Raw genomic sequence first — 15,523 nt, 5'->3', positions numbered from 1 at the left:
CAGACAGACAGACAGACAGACAGACAGACAGACAGACAGACAGACAGACAGACAGACAGACAGACAGACAGACAGACAGACAGACAGACAGACAGACAGACAGACAGACAGACAGACAGACAGACAGACAGACAGACAGACAGACAGACAGACAGACAGACAGACAGACAGACAGACAGACAGACAGACAGACAGACAGACAGACAGACAGACAGACAGACATACATACATACATACATACATACATACATACATACATACATACATACATATATATATATATATATATATATATATATATATATATATATATATATATACATATATACATATATACGTGTGTGTGTGTGTATGTGTGTATGTGTGTGTGTGTATACGTACACGCACACACGCGCACACACAGACACACACACACACACATTATATATATATATATATATATATATATATATATATATATATATATATATATATATATATATATATATATATATATATATATATATATATATATATATATATATATATATATATATATATATATATATATATATATATATATATATATATATATATATATATATATATATATATATATATATATATATATATATATATATATATATATATATATATATATATATATATATATATATATATATATATATATATATATATATATATATATATATATATATATATATATATATATATATATATATATATATATATATATATATATATATATATATATATATATATATATATATATATATATATATATATATATATATATATATATATATATATATATATATATATATATATATATATATATATATATATATATATATATATATATATATATATATATATATATATATATATATATATATATATATATATATATATATATATATATATATATATATATATATATATAGCGGCAGGATTTCTTTTGTAAATACAGCTGAAATGACGGCAAGCACCAAATTAGTGCGCTCGCCGTCATACTGAGTGTATTGAAGAACTGGGTGTGTTAAAGACTCTATATCCCAGCAGTCACTGCGCAGTATTTTTTCTACGGGAAAATAGTAGCGTCGGGGGCTGCTCTCCGTAGTTGTTCTATCGACTGTTTTATTTTATTTTATCGTGATAACAATTTTAGTATCGGTCTATATATAAAGCACACTGGATTATAAGGCGCCACTGTCTATTTTGGAGAAAATTTAAGAATTTTATGTGCGCCCAATAGTTGTGAAATTACGGTACATGCTCTGAGCAAAACTTTAGTCATGTAAGCACACCACAATAGTTAAGGCTGATCGAAGGTCTAGTCCTGAAAATACGGTTAATTTATGTCTTAATTGATCAATTAATTGACAATTTAATGGTAGTGAGTTAATTAAACTTGTTTAATGAAAAGAGTTTTATTTACCTGATTGCCACCCATTCTGTGGCATGGTCCAGTTTCCACATTCCCGCCATTCATGTGTCCCATACTGTCAATACAATAACTTGTCTCAAAGCCACGAATCTTCACACAGAAACATGCATGGACATGGTTTAACCTTCAAATAATTCAATGCATTTCTGTTGTGCCGGTTTGGTTACTCACCTCTCCCCATTCAACATTTTTTGCTGGTAGGGGATAATGTAAGGGAACATCATAAGCTATTTCCTCCATGAACCATTTGAAGCTTTTGCACCGATGTTCTTGCCTAATGACAAATATTAACAGCAAAGCCACAGTTTTATTTCATGGCCTCACACACAGACCTAAGCTTCAAATTGATAATCTATTATTCTCTAATTACGACAATTCTGTACATGAATCAGTTAGGGTGTGCCATACTTTAAACTAGCACTATTTGTGAAGTATCAGGACCCAATAGCCAATACTTCATTGTGCTACGAATTGGTAGACGTAATAACATTTTCCAATGTCGGAAATGAACTTGGCACTCAGATATGGCAGGTTTTTCCCCCCTATTTTATAGAGATTTCTCCTGATACGAAACATCAGGGAATGCCCACTAAGCATATCTGGTTGACATCACAACTAAAATTGATTACCGTATATACTCGCATATAACTCGCTTTTTTTCAGACAAAAAATGATAACTGAATCGAGGTTACGGCCTATGTGCGCATAAAAACACGACATGCACAAAACTGCAAGTTGACGACGATGATATGATGACGTCATATCACAGAATGGCGCAAAGACAACTGCAGCTGATTAATGCAAAATAAAGAAAAAGACAGATAAAACGCTAAACAAAATGTATTTTCACATCTACGAAAAGACTTCAAGGAAAAAATAAACTGTATCTTGCATAAAAGGTGAACAAACTCACGTTCCGAATGACTGCTTGCTCGGGGCACGTCCATCTTACTGTAGCTAAACATGCTCAGACAGGCCAGACGTGAGTTCACTTGTGTCTGCTATTGCTCGCTTAGGGCGCCGCCTTGTTACCATAGGTTCCGTATTTTCACGACTATAAGGCGCACCGCATTATAAGGTGCACCCTCAATGAAAGACATTTTTTCCATATACAAGGCACACTGTATTTTAAGGTGCACTGTATTATAAGGCGCACTGTCTATTTTGAAGAAAATTTAAGACTTTTAAGTGCGCCTTATTGTCTTCCAGGTATGAAACACTCACTACACAGTCACCTCTAGAGCCAGCCATTGCTGGTGTCTTGGATTTTTTGTATAAAATCTTGCAGTTGGGGAGGAGCTATATGATGGAAGATTTTGTAAACTAAGATGGCATCTGAATATTTAACAGTATTGTTTCAGTTCAGGCGTTTGTGATTTTTTAAATATCCGACAGTGGTGGTTTTTCGTTTTTGGTTTTCTGTTTTTTCCATATATAAGGCACACTGGATTATAAAGCACATTGTCTATTTTGGAGAAAATTTAAGACTTAAGTGCGCCTTATAGTTGTGAAATTACGGTACATGCTCTGAGCAAAGCTTTAATCATGTAAGCACACCACAATAGTTAAGGCTGATCGAAGGTCTTGTGGTAGATCGTCAAAATATAAACCTTGATACCTGCGTAATGTGTGAGCTATTATTGCACCCCGAGACTTGGTGAACACTACTTATAGAGGTATGGGTATTTTTCCATGTTGTGCTTACGTTACTTCCTTTTTGAATTTGCCTACGTGCAAAAAAACACCCTCCCTTTCAGAACCCAGTAAGGAAATGATTGTACATTTGTAATTATGAAATAATGCACAATTACACTTTTCATGTTTTTCTTTTTATTTCATGTTACAAAGAGACAACTATTGTCGTAATATGAATCATTAAAATGTTTTAGATATTTCAACATTAGAAGCGACTTGGCCATGACATCTTAATCTTTGGGTAAAAAAAGTTATTTATGTAATTAAAAGGCATTTACTTCTCATAAACATAGAATATTTTAATTTTTCAAATTGAATAATTTGATAGTTTGCATTTACAAAAACAGGCATGTTTACTTACCATATTTCTATACCTTTATGTCGCACCTAATGGTCTAACATTTTCTCTCAAATGATTGATGCACCGAATCGGTCGGTGCGCCTTGTCTTTGCACTAAATTCAGTTTTATGCATGGCCCTGACTGCTTGTGTGACTGGTTTAATTTCTTGCCGGCACCCTACTTATTGCGATCAACACAGCGGACGTTTACCCAAAAAAATAGCCTCCCTGCGCATTCCAAGCATTACGGTAAATTGATTCAATACATCCCAGGAGAGTGGTAAGGAATTTGACTTCTGTGTGCTCGCAGCACTTTTAACCCTCGAAATCACTCGTAATACTCAAAGAAACAGCAGAGGAAATGCCTGATGTGAATGACAACACAATGCGAGTGTGAATGCTTGGAAAATGGACTGAAACCAGGGATCGAACACAATTTAACAGCTTTGCTAACGAATTTCTAACGGATGGCCAACATAGTAGATCGGGAAGGCAGCGTCGCACAAGTTACGTGATGATTTGGAATGAATTCTTGATGCCGATATAACACCAAGGAGAATCATAGGCTTGGGAGTGATGCATGTCGCGATACAATGGATTGTGGATGACTGGGCTCAAGTGTCGGCCAGCACGGATCAAGCTTTCGCCAAGGCTGGAAGCACGTTCCCGGAATACACAACTCTGACTGACAGTGGAGCCTAGCATGTTGAACGCCGAACTCTTTACATCAGAGTGTACCGTTTACATCAGTGATTTTCAAACTTTTTTGGCCACCGCCCCCTTCACCGCCGGGCCAAAATGCCAACGCCCCCCTCTTTACCCCTTTCCAAAAAACGCTAGAACGACTATATTGCTAAATGTCACAAGAATTGGTTGATTCTTCAATCACAAACAGTTTGAAGACTAAAAAAAACAATTTTATTAAACAAAAATGGTTATCATTTATTCTTCAATTACAACACCTTGAACTGAACTTGAAATAAATTGTAAAACTGAACGAGTAACCATTAACAACTGTCCTGCCTAATGAGATGGGTGGGCTTGGTGCATTGCAATCAGACTGTCAACATCAGGATGAAGGTTTGTCAAGAGCAGTCTCAGATCACCGCGCTCTGTGATGTTAAGCCGGTCGCTGTGCGCATACGTCTGTGGTTAAGCGTTGCCGGCGCACTATTGTGTGCTCCTCTGCGGCTGACTGGATGGTGGTGGTTTCCCCAGTCGCCTGCATCGACGATAAACTCGCGACAATTAGTGATATACGGTATATGCGCGCTGCTCGTGAGCGCTCGAGCAGACAACGTTTCTTGTTTCAATAAAGCTTGTTTTTTGTGGACTTTTTATTACAGACAATCAATTTTTCCGGTCTTTCTACAAACACCAACGTCACATTTTACTGTAATTGCTCCATCGCCCCCTTCACTATTTCAACGCCCCCCATTCGCCTGTTTATTCGTCAGCGCCCCCCTGAAAGTTCACACCACCCCCCGAGGGGCGGTACCGCCCACTTTGAAAACCACTGGTTTACATCAATAAAGCATGGTCAAAATTAGTTTTTAAGACTAGATTGTTATTGTTTTTCCATTGCTTTCTCCCGGTGTTCTGATTTTCGTTTCCCTACTCTTGTTTTTCCTTCCCGTCTTGTTATTGGTCTTGCGCAGCTGCACGTCATTTAAAAATTAGTTCCTGTATATAAACCCCACTGATTATTATGTCATTGTTCGTCTAAAAAAAAGTATAAAATACAGTGTTCCCTCGCTACTTCGCGTTTCAGCTATCGCGGACTCAGAGCTTTGCAGATTTTTTTCAGGAAAAAAAAAAAACATTTAAAGATATTAAAATAAAATTATAAATTACATCATTTTACAAGAGGTGGAAACAAAACATTCAATAAGAATTAGTAATTGCATCAAAAAAAGGCCAAATAAATGGTCAATAACATGGTGAGAGTTCAGGAATCACATTGATGACGTCATGGCTGTTTACAGGCTATCTTCACCGCCCCCCCAAAAAAAAAACAATGTTCACAACTCCAAATAACGATGTTTCTTTCGTGCAAAAAAACTGCAGACTACTATGATGGTTTTGCTTGGTGGTGCTTTTGTGCACTTGTTACACGTTTCTTTAAGCATTTTTGAAGGGGCACGCCTACTTCGCGGAAACAGCTATTGCGGGGGGCCCGGTCCCCATTAACCGCGATAAAAGTTGACAGTTATGATATTCATTAATATTTATTGTCCGTTTGATAAATAAACCAAACGCAAAATGAAAATGAAAGCCGTTAGGACATTATGCTAACATTTAGCAAAAATCTACAGCTCATTTTGGGTGTAATATTATACTATGTTTGAAGGTTTTTAAGTGGGCCGGGCCAGAGCAACTGAGAAAGACATATTGGTATCTAATTAAATTCAGCTTCTTCGGTAACTTTTTAATTATTAATTTTTGTCCAAAATGTCGTGAGCTATCATTTTTACTCCTGATGAAAACATACAACTTCTGAAATGGGACAAGGGGACCCCTGAAATGTGGTCAACAGAAATTGGCAGCTCTGCTATTACAATAAGAAATTCTCAGTGTCCGATTACTATGTGATATAAATGTAGGAAACATTGATTTAATCACTTAATACGATGAACGTTGGGAATGTGTATAATGTAATGACTTTAGCCCTGTGAGAGTGCTTGAATTAGACAAAGCTTCGGCATTCCACATTCATTCACTCATTTATTTTCTGCTTATCACCCTGAATTTCATTCATTCATTTGCCTTGTGTTTTTGTTCCCATGCCAATGACTGGGGCACCTAGGCCACCCGCTAACCATTTACCAGATTGATTATACTGCAGTTTTGCCCCCCAAAAACAACCCAAATCATTGGACACATGCATTTTGTCACTTTGTCAAAGCTTTAGGTAAAATTTCAGAATAAAAAAACAAAATAGACTAGTTAGTGGCCTTTCAACTTTCTTTTATGTACTCAATTAAGTCCATTGCTCGGTGAGACGAAAGAAAATAGAGGCTATGTGGAAACTAATTGATTTTTTTTGTTAGCACTAATAATACCTGTAATCAAGTAAATTACAGTTTTTCAAGTGAAAACAGGAGTTAAACAAATTATTAGCCTGGAACAATAATGGTCATGACAATAATGATATTGCATGTTTGAGTTATTGTTATGAATTATTTTCAATGAAAAATAAAATTAATTTACATTGGTTTTATTTTAACTTCCTAAATTGAGACAAAGTTAAACAGACAGAACTGATATTAAAAAGCGACATTTATTTTCTAATAATCAGACATGTTATAAATGAGTTATACTATACCTGAAGTGTTTCAGCCCGCTTACGTCTCCATAGGCAAGGGCTATGGTTTCAGGACGACTGGCGTAGAAATAGTCCTTGTATTCATCCCACCATACCTCCACAACACGAACATAATTCTGTATAAAAATATATTTGTTTAAAAAAAAAATCTGACCAGAAATGAATAACAATACCATATACAAAAGAACAAATAGGGGTCAAATCTAGTTTCAAATGCTTTTACGTTACTAAAACTCAGATTACAAAAAGCTTTGATGAAATACTATATATAAATTATAATAATTATAATTATATAATAATTATTTATATTTATTTATATTATATACAATAATTATTTCATGGCGATAAAAGTGGCGCATCTTTAGGACATTGGGCTCACAGCTCTGGGGTTATAATCCAGAGACCGCTCTCACACACCCACTCTGGTGCACCCACTCTCCCGCCCCCGCACTCCCGCCCCCGCACTCCCGCCCCCGTGTGTATGTGTGTGTGTGTGCGTGTGTGTGCATGTGTGTGCGTCCATGTGCGTGCGTGTGCGTGCGTGTGCGTGCGTGTGCGTGCGTGTGCGTGCGTGTGCGTGCGTGTGCGTGCGCGCGTGTGCGTGCGTGCGCGTGCGTGTGTGTGCTGCGTGCGTGTGTGTGTGTGTGTATATGTATGTATGTATGTATGTGTGTATGTGTGTATGTGTATGTGTGTATGTGTGTATGTGTGTATGTATGTATATATATAAATATATATATATATATATATATATATATATATATATATATATATATATATATATATATATATATATATATATATATATATATATATATATCGTGCACGTAAACTCACTCTCTCTCACAGCGTGCTCTCTCACAGTCTCTCTCTCTCTCGCACACGTGCTCTCTCACAGTCTCTCTCTCTCTCTCTCTCTCTCTCTCTCTCTCTCTCTCTCTCTCTCTCTCTCTCTGCACACGTGCTCTCTCACAGTCTCTCTCTCTCTCTCTCTCTCTCTCGCACACGTGCTCTCTCACAGTCTCTTTCTCTCTCGCTAACACTCTCGCAGCGCGCTCTCTAACGATTGCGATGTATCCATCACGGCAGAATGCCAACGATTCTGAAATTATCACTTATTTGGGTCTTTTGCCAAAAGGGAAAGCGCACCTTATGGAGAAACACTATCAATTGCATCATATGCAGCTGGGTATGATGACAATTAGGCGAGTCAATGCTGATGACAAAGTCCATGTCCGATTATTAGACAATTACAGGCCTCTCTAATCTTTTCAAGTAGGATAACTTGCACAATTGGTCGTTGACTAAATGCTTATTAGCCCCACTGATAATATGTATGTATGTATATACACACACGCACACACTACTGTGGTGGAATACATGAGTATTGACCTCTTTGCCTTGGTTATTGCACAAGGTTTGATTTAGTGTAACGTAAGAATAAAACGTTTTAAGTGTGTATAGGAATCTAAGTTCATTTACGTTAAATTTAAAGCGCATCCGTCGTATGCCTTTCTCTCTCTCTCTCTCTCTCTCTCTCTCTCTCTCTCTCTAGAATAAGTTATTTGTTACTTTATTAGTAGATGGTGAATTAAAACCAATAAAAAAATTCCATTGTAATACCCTGTTTAGGGGTGTTTTTTTTCAGAGGGTGGGAAGTCATTAGACATTAAGGTCGTATCTCAAGGTACCACTGTACTGATCAACAATGGCATTTTTGAAAAAGTGAAAGTTTGTGCACCCGGTACCTTTAGCGTAGGTGAGGAACCAACATGTGCAGGAGGAGGATTGCCTTGCCATCCCTGAAGTCTGTATATATGGCCCACACGAGAGCATGGGACAAAGACCAATTGACCTCCACACTGCCATATCTATAATGTCAAGAATATGCTAGAATAATAGTGCACATGTTTAGCTAATTTAGCAAACTCAAGAACCAGTATCAATATCCTACCTTGTACGATATTTCAAAATTCTCTCCTCCCCATATCTGCAATCCAGGATCATACAGTCCCAACTCAAAGAAGTAGTCGCGCTCGATAGCAAAAAGACCTCCTGCCATAGCTGGAGACCTATACATTAAGAGGCACATATATGAATAAACAACTGATTCAAATCAACGGTCTTTATCACACTCTTGACAACAAATACTGACCTCATTATCACACTCTTGACAACAAATACTGACCTCATTATCACACTCTTGACAACAAATTCTGACCTCATTATCACACTCTTGACGACAGATACTGTATGTAAAGTACTACATTTTCCCGTGTATGAGCCGTACCCTTAAAATTGCCTTAAAATCATTGAATTTTACAATTTATCAACCCTGTAAGTATTGTCCACATTTAAGCTGTACCCTTGGTTCAGTCATTATTTTTGTGACAAATACGGCTCATATGCGAGAAAATATGGTAAATTTGCAGGTGGCGGACAGATGGAGTCAAAGTTCCACTAGGCAAACTAATCACAACCTATGTAAGGACTACTATCAGGTATCCTTACCTCATGCTCCAGATTGATTGTCATAATTTACTCAGAATTGGATTAATATTCATTCATCATGGTGGGTTTCTGGACGCCCTGAATTGGTGGCCATCTGATCACAGAGCATGAGGAGACAGACAATCATTCACACTCACACTCATACCTAGGGGGCCATGTAACGAAATATCTTGAGTAAAAATTTCCTTCCATCAGCAAGGACATTGAAGATAACACATAGCTGGGTCTTTCAGCATGACAATACTCCCAAATACACAGCAAGGGCAACAAAGGAGTGGCTTCGGAAGAAGCATTTCAAGGTCCTGGAGTGGCCTAGCCAGTCTTCAGATCATTCATCATTGTGGGCTTCTGGGGCCAATGCCAAATGACTACAGGGCAGAGGCGGGGAATGCCCTAAATTGGTGGCCACCTGATCACATGGCATGACGAGACAGACAACCATTCACACTAATACTCATGCCAAGGAGAAATTTAGATTGTCCACTTAGCCTATTATGCATGTTTTTGGAATGTGGGAGGCCACACTGTAGAGGTGAGCTCGGGCAGAAAAAAATATGGCCCGAGCTGAACCGGGCAGCGCGTATTAATTTTTGGCCCTGCCCTGCCCGAGACCGAAGCAAACCCAAAATTTCATATTTTTTCGTGAAAACTTGGGAAAAAACCAAAAAGATGTAAGCAGTTGGAAGACAAGTGTGGATTGATCAAGCTGGGAAGGTAGAAAAATAAAGAATTAAGAAGAAAATTTAAAAAGCTGAACACGGAGCCAGCATGACATCTTTGATATTAGGCCCAGTGAAAAAACAACAGTGTGAAGCCCAGCGTACAACCAGCCCCCTTTCACAGATGCAGCCACCCCTCACCCAACAGGCCAATGACACCCTGTGCAAGGAGGGGGTCTGGATTGGATACGCAAAAGGCTCCCCTCAGATTACACAGTGCCCCTCACCCACCACAGGATGGAACCATAAAAGGAGACCCAGAGCCTGCATATGCCACTGCAGGACCAGCAGGGGTCGCCAAATTGCAGACGAGTGGACACAAAGAAGGGGAGAAGGACAACTCTATCCTTTGATGACATTTCAAGGACCTTGCTCTGACCCACCACCATTGGCACCACCAAGTTAGATATATCCCATGGTTGAAGTGGTAAGCCCACACTTCCAAGTGAACGGAAATCACAATGAAACCATTCTCGTTCACCGTCCATGGACCAAGTCCGAATGCACCGAAGCATGCAAGGGACCAAAGGAAGAACCCAACTGAATGCTCCAATAATTTTGAACAGCTGAGACAAAGTTTCCACCTGAATGGAGCTGAGACAAGAAGAGCGTTCACCATGAGTCTGGGACAACCAAGGAAGAGTCCACCCCGACAAGTCACAAGACCTAACGCAGCTGGTGGAGAGAGTCCTGAAACGAGTGCGAGACATGTGGCGCTCATCACCATGCTATGATAAAATTATGGCCTCAAGACAGGAACCAGGAGTATATGAATTCCGAGCAAGATTTGAAGAAGTGTTCAAAATCCACAGCGGGATTATAGAAGACCAAAATGATCAGGGGGCGTACCAAGCCCAATAGAGACAACGGTTCCTGGAAGGGATCCAGCCCCCAAACCAAAGGGTACTGTGTCACATACCGTACCATGCCAATGAATCATCTAATGGAGTGGGTGATATATGCCGAGGAGAGACACAACTAAAAACAGGTAAGCTCAGGAGATAATACTCTGACCCAAGCCATGGCATCATTGGTGAACCAAGGGTCATCAGAAGTATTCTACCAACGAGGACGTGGAAGAGGCAGAGGAAGACCTGGCCCACCAAGAAGAGCAAACTCAGATGACAAGTGTTACAACTGTGGAAAGAAATGACACTTTGCTCGAGACTGCAGAAGTCCACCCAAGGGGAACAAGAGACCCTCACCGTTCAACCCTGAACATCAACATCAAGAATGACGCCAGAGGAAAGAAAAATGGAAGCCTAACACAGAAGAGGAAACTGAAGAAAGCGATGGGGAGGAAGAAGAACCCCCCTGCTTGCCAGCATAAGTGTTAGACTTAACCGAACACATGTCCACCCGCTGGGACACAGACATCAAACCATACTACACCTTGCTGGTGGGACAAAGACAAACACCAGTAAAATTCTTATGCGATATTGGAGCAGATAAATCAGTCATCAAAGACAAAGTACCAGGATTGGTACCAGGAAAAGAATGGATCACTGTGATAGAAGCAGGAAGACACATGGAGCTTTTGAAGAAGTCAAGGAAAACTAAAACAAAAGATGAAAAATGACGAAACCATGAAGCAAAATTCGTCCTGAGTAAGAACTATCCTGTGAATCTCCGGGGAAGAGATCACTCCTTAACTATGCAACCCCGCAAAGAAGCCAAAATCAAAGCTGTTGCCATCCTCATCACAGTGGATGTACTGTCAGTGGCAGCCCGGGGGTGTCTGAATGCCCCGCCCACAGAGACTCGAGTTGGAAAACGAGACAATGCCATGCTCCTGCCACAGAGAAGAGTGAAGTGGTATGAGAAGAACAATCCAAGGAACTACTATGAACAAAATATGTGGTAAAATTTCATGGCATTCCAGAAGAAACTGAGTCGTGTGAATAAAAGTTGTTGTGTGTAGTTGGATACCCATTTCCACAGGTACCCCACCAGTGTATCCCATGCCAATTGACCTATGCCAAAGACACTGAACCACCGCCATGGTATCCCGACATCCTGAGATATAGATATTTTACAAGGCTCCCAAACTACAACTGGAAAAATCTAGCTATGTTAAACAACATCCCATACCCACTTGATTTTAAGGCCGTGTGTATGTATGTGTATATGTGTGTGTATGTATGTGTATATGCGTGTGTGTATGTATGAGTATATGTGTGTGTGTATGTATGTGTATATGTGTGTGTGTATGTATGTGTATATGTATGTGTATATGTATGTGTATATGTATGTGTATATGTATGTGTATATGTATGTGTATATGTACGTGTATATGTATGTGTATATGTACGTGTATATGTATGTGTATATGTACGTGTATATGTATGTGTGTATGTACGTGTGTATGTATGTGTGTATGTATGTGTGTATGTATGTGTGTATGTATGTGTGTATGTATGTGTGTATGTATGTGTGTATGTATGTGTGTATGTATGTGTGTATGTATATGTGTATGTATGTGTATATGTATGTGTGTATGTATGTGTGTATGTATGTGTGTATGTATGTGTATATGTATGTGTATGTGTATATGTATGTGTGTGTATGTATATATGTATATGTGTATATGTGTATGTATATATGTATAGGTGTATATGTGTATGTATATATGTATGTATATATGTATATGTGTATGTATATATGTATATGTGTATATGTGTATGTATATATGTATTTGTGTATACGTGTATGTATATGTGTATACATGTATGTATACGTGTATACGTGTATGTGTATACGTGTGTGTATTTGTGTATGTGTATATGTATGTATGTATGTATATGTGTATGTGTATACGTGTATGTGTATGTGTGTATGTGTATATGTGTATGTATGTATATGTGGATGTAAGTATGTATGTGTGTCAGTGTGTATGTGTGTGTGTGTATATATCTATATATATCTATATATATCTATATATATCTATATATATCTATATATATCTATATATATCTATATATATCTATATATATCTATATATATCTATATATATCTATATATATCTATATATATCTATATATATCTATATATATCTATATATATCTATATATATCTATATATATCTATATATATATCTCTACATCTCTACATCTCTACATCTCTACATCTCTACATCTCTACATCTCTACATCTCTACATCTCTACATCTCTACATCTCTACATCTCTACATCTCTACATCTCTACATCTCTACATCTCTACATCTCTACATCTCTACATCTCTACATCTCTACATCTCTACATCTCTACATCTCTACATCTCTACATCTCTACATCTCTACATCTCTACATCTCTACATCTCTACATCTCTACATCTCTACATCTCTACATCTCTACATCTCTACATCTCTACATCTCTACATCTCTACATCTCTACATCTCTACATCTCTACATCTCTACATCTCTACATCTCTACATCTCTACATCTCTACATCTCTACATCTCTACATCTCTACATCTCTACATCTCTACATCTCTACATCTCTACATCTCTACATCTCTACATCTCTACATCTCTACATCTCTACATCTCTACATCTCTACATCTCTACATCTCTACATCTCTACATCTCTACATCTCTACATCTCTACATCTCTACATCTCTACATCTCTACATCTCTACATCTCTACATCTCTACATCTCTACATCTCTACATCTCTACATCTCTACATCTCTACATCTCTACATCTCTACATCTCTACATCTCTACATCTCTACATCTCTACATCTCTACATCTCTACATCTCTACATCTCTACATCTCTACATCTCTACATCTCTACATCTCTACATCTCTACATCTCTACATCTCTACATCTCTACATCTCTACATCTCTACATCTCTACATCTCTACATCTCTACATCTCTACATCTCTACATCTCTACATCTCTACATCTCTACATCTCTACATCTCTACATCTCTACATCTCTACATCTCTACATCTCTACATCTCTACATCTCTACATCTCTACATCTCTACATCTCTACATCTCTACATCTCTACATCTCTACATCTCTACATCTCTACATCTCTACATCTCTACATCTCTACATCTCTACATCTCTACATCTCTACATCTCTACATCTCTACATCTCTACATCTCTACATCTCTACATCTCTACATCTCTACATCTCTACATCTCTACATCTCTACATCTCTACATCTCTACATCTCTACATCTCTACATCTCTACATCTCTACATCTCTACATCTCTACATCTCTACATCTCTACATCTCTACATCTCTACATCTCTACATCTCTACATCTCTACATCTCTACATCTCTACATCTCTACATCTCTACATCTCTACATCTCTACATCTCTACATCTCTACATCTCTACATCTCTACATCTCTACATCTCTACATCTCTACATCTCTACATCTCTACATCTCTACATCTCTACATCTCTACATCTCTACATCTCTACATCTCTACATCTCTACATCTCTACATCTCTACATCTCTACATCTCTACATCTCTACATCTCTACATCTCTACATCTCTACATCTCTACATCTCTACATCTCTACATCTCTACATCTCTACATCTCTACATCTCTACATCTCTACATCTCTACATCTCTACATCTCTACATCTCTACATCTCTACATCTCTACATCTCTACATCTCTACATCTCTACATCTCTACATCTCTACATCTCTACATCTCTACATCTCTACATCTCTACATCTCTACATCTCTACATCTCTACATCTCTACATCTCTACATCTCTACATCTCTACATCTCTACATCTCTACATCTCTACATCTCTACATCTCTACATCTCTACATCTCTACATCTCTACATCTCTACATCTCTACATCTCTACATCTCTACATCTCTACATCTCTACATCTCTACATCTCTACATCTCTACATCTCTACATCTCTACATCTCTACATCTCTACATCTCTACATCTCTACATCTCTACATCTCTACATCTCTACATCTCTACATCTCTACATCTCTACATCTCTACATCTCTACATCTCTACATCTCTACATCTCTACATCTCTACATCTCTACATCTCTACATCTCTACATCTCTACATCTCTACATCTCTACATCTCTACATCTCTACATCTCTACATCTCTACATCTCTACATCTCTACATCTCTACATCTCTACATCTCTACATCTCTACATCTCTACATCTCTACATCTCTACATCTCTACATCTCTACATCTCTACATCTCTACATCTCTACATCTCTACATCTCTACATCTCTACATCTCTACATCTCTACATCTCTACATCTCTACATCTCTACATCTCTACATCTCTACATCTCTACATCTCTACATCTCTACATCTCTACATCTCTACATCTCTACATCTCTACATCTCTACATCTCTACATCTCTACATCTCTACATCTCTACATCTCTACATCTCTACATCTCTACATCTCTACATCTCTACATCTCTACATCTCTACA

The 15,523-nt window shown here is 37.9% G+C and overlaps 2 protein-coding genes across 4 annotated transcripts in view; one reads left to right on the top strand and one right to left on the bottom strand.

The window, feature by feature from the left end:
• Positions 1-15,523, top strand: part of LOC144198439 (P2X purinoceptor 3-like) — a 205,747-nt gene that overhangs the window by 126,122 nt on the left and 64,102 nt on the right. The gene's annotated exons all lie outside the window — the stretch shown is intronic.
• Positions 1-15,523, bottom strand: part of galnt7 (UDP-N-acetyl-alpha-D-galactosamine: polypeptide N-acetylgalactosaminyltransferase 7) — a 79,732-nt gene that overhangs the window by 13,636 nt on the left and 50,573 nt on the right. For 2 of the 3 annotated variants that reach the window (XM_077718116.1, XM_077718117.1), the window contains exons 8-12: positions 8,762-8,879; positions 8,556-8,678; positions 6,808-6,923; positions 1,619-1,721; positions 1,439-1,537 (exon numbers count right to left, since the gene is read on the bottom strand). In XM_077718116.1, the coding sequence (XP_077574242.1) occupies positions 1,439-1,537; positions 1,619-1,721; positions 6,808-6,923; positions 8,556-8,678; positions 8,762-8,879 (559 nt within the window). The remainder of the gene's footprint in view (positions 1-1,438; positions 1,538-1,618; positions 1,722-6,807; positions 6,924-8,555; positions 8,679-8,761; positions 8,880-15,523) is intronic. The other variant, XR_013326556.1, reaches the window with a different exon arrangement.

This window comes from Stigmatopora nigra, chromosome 6 (assembly GCF_051989575.1).
Source record: "Stigmatopora nigra isolate UIUO_SnigA chromosome 6, RoL_Snig_1.1, whole genome shotgun sequence".
Taxonomy (NCBI): Eukaryota; Metazoa; Chordata; class Actinopteri; order Syngnathiformes; family Syngnathidae; genus Stigmatopora; species Stigmatopora nigra.
Note: the sequence above shows the minus strand (reverse complement) of the source record. Positions and strands in the feature narration are given on the sequence as shown.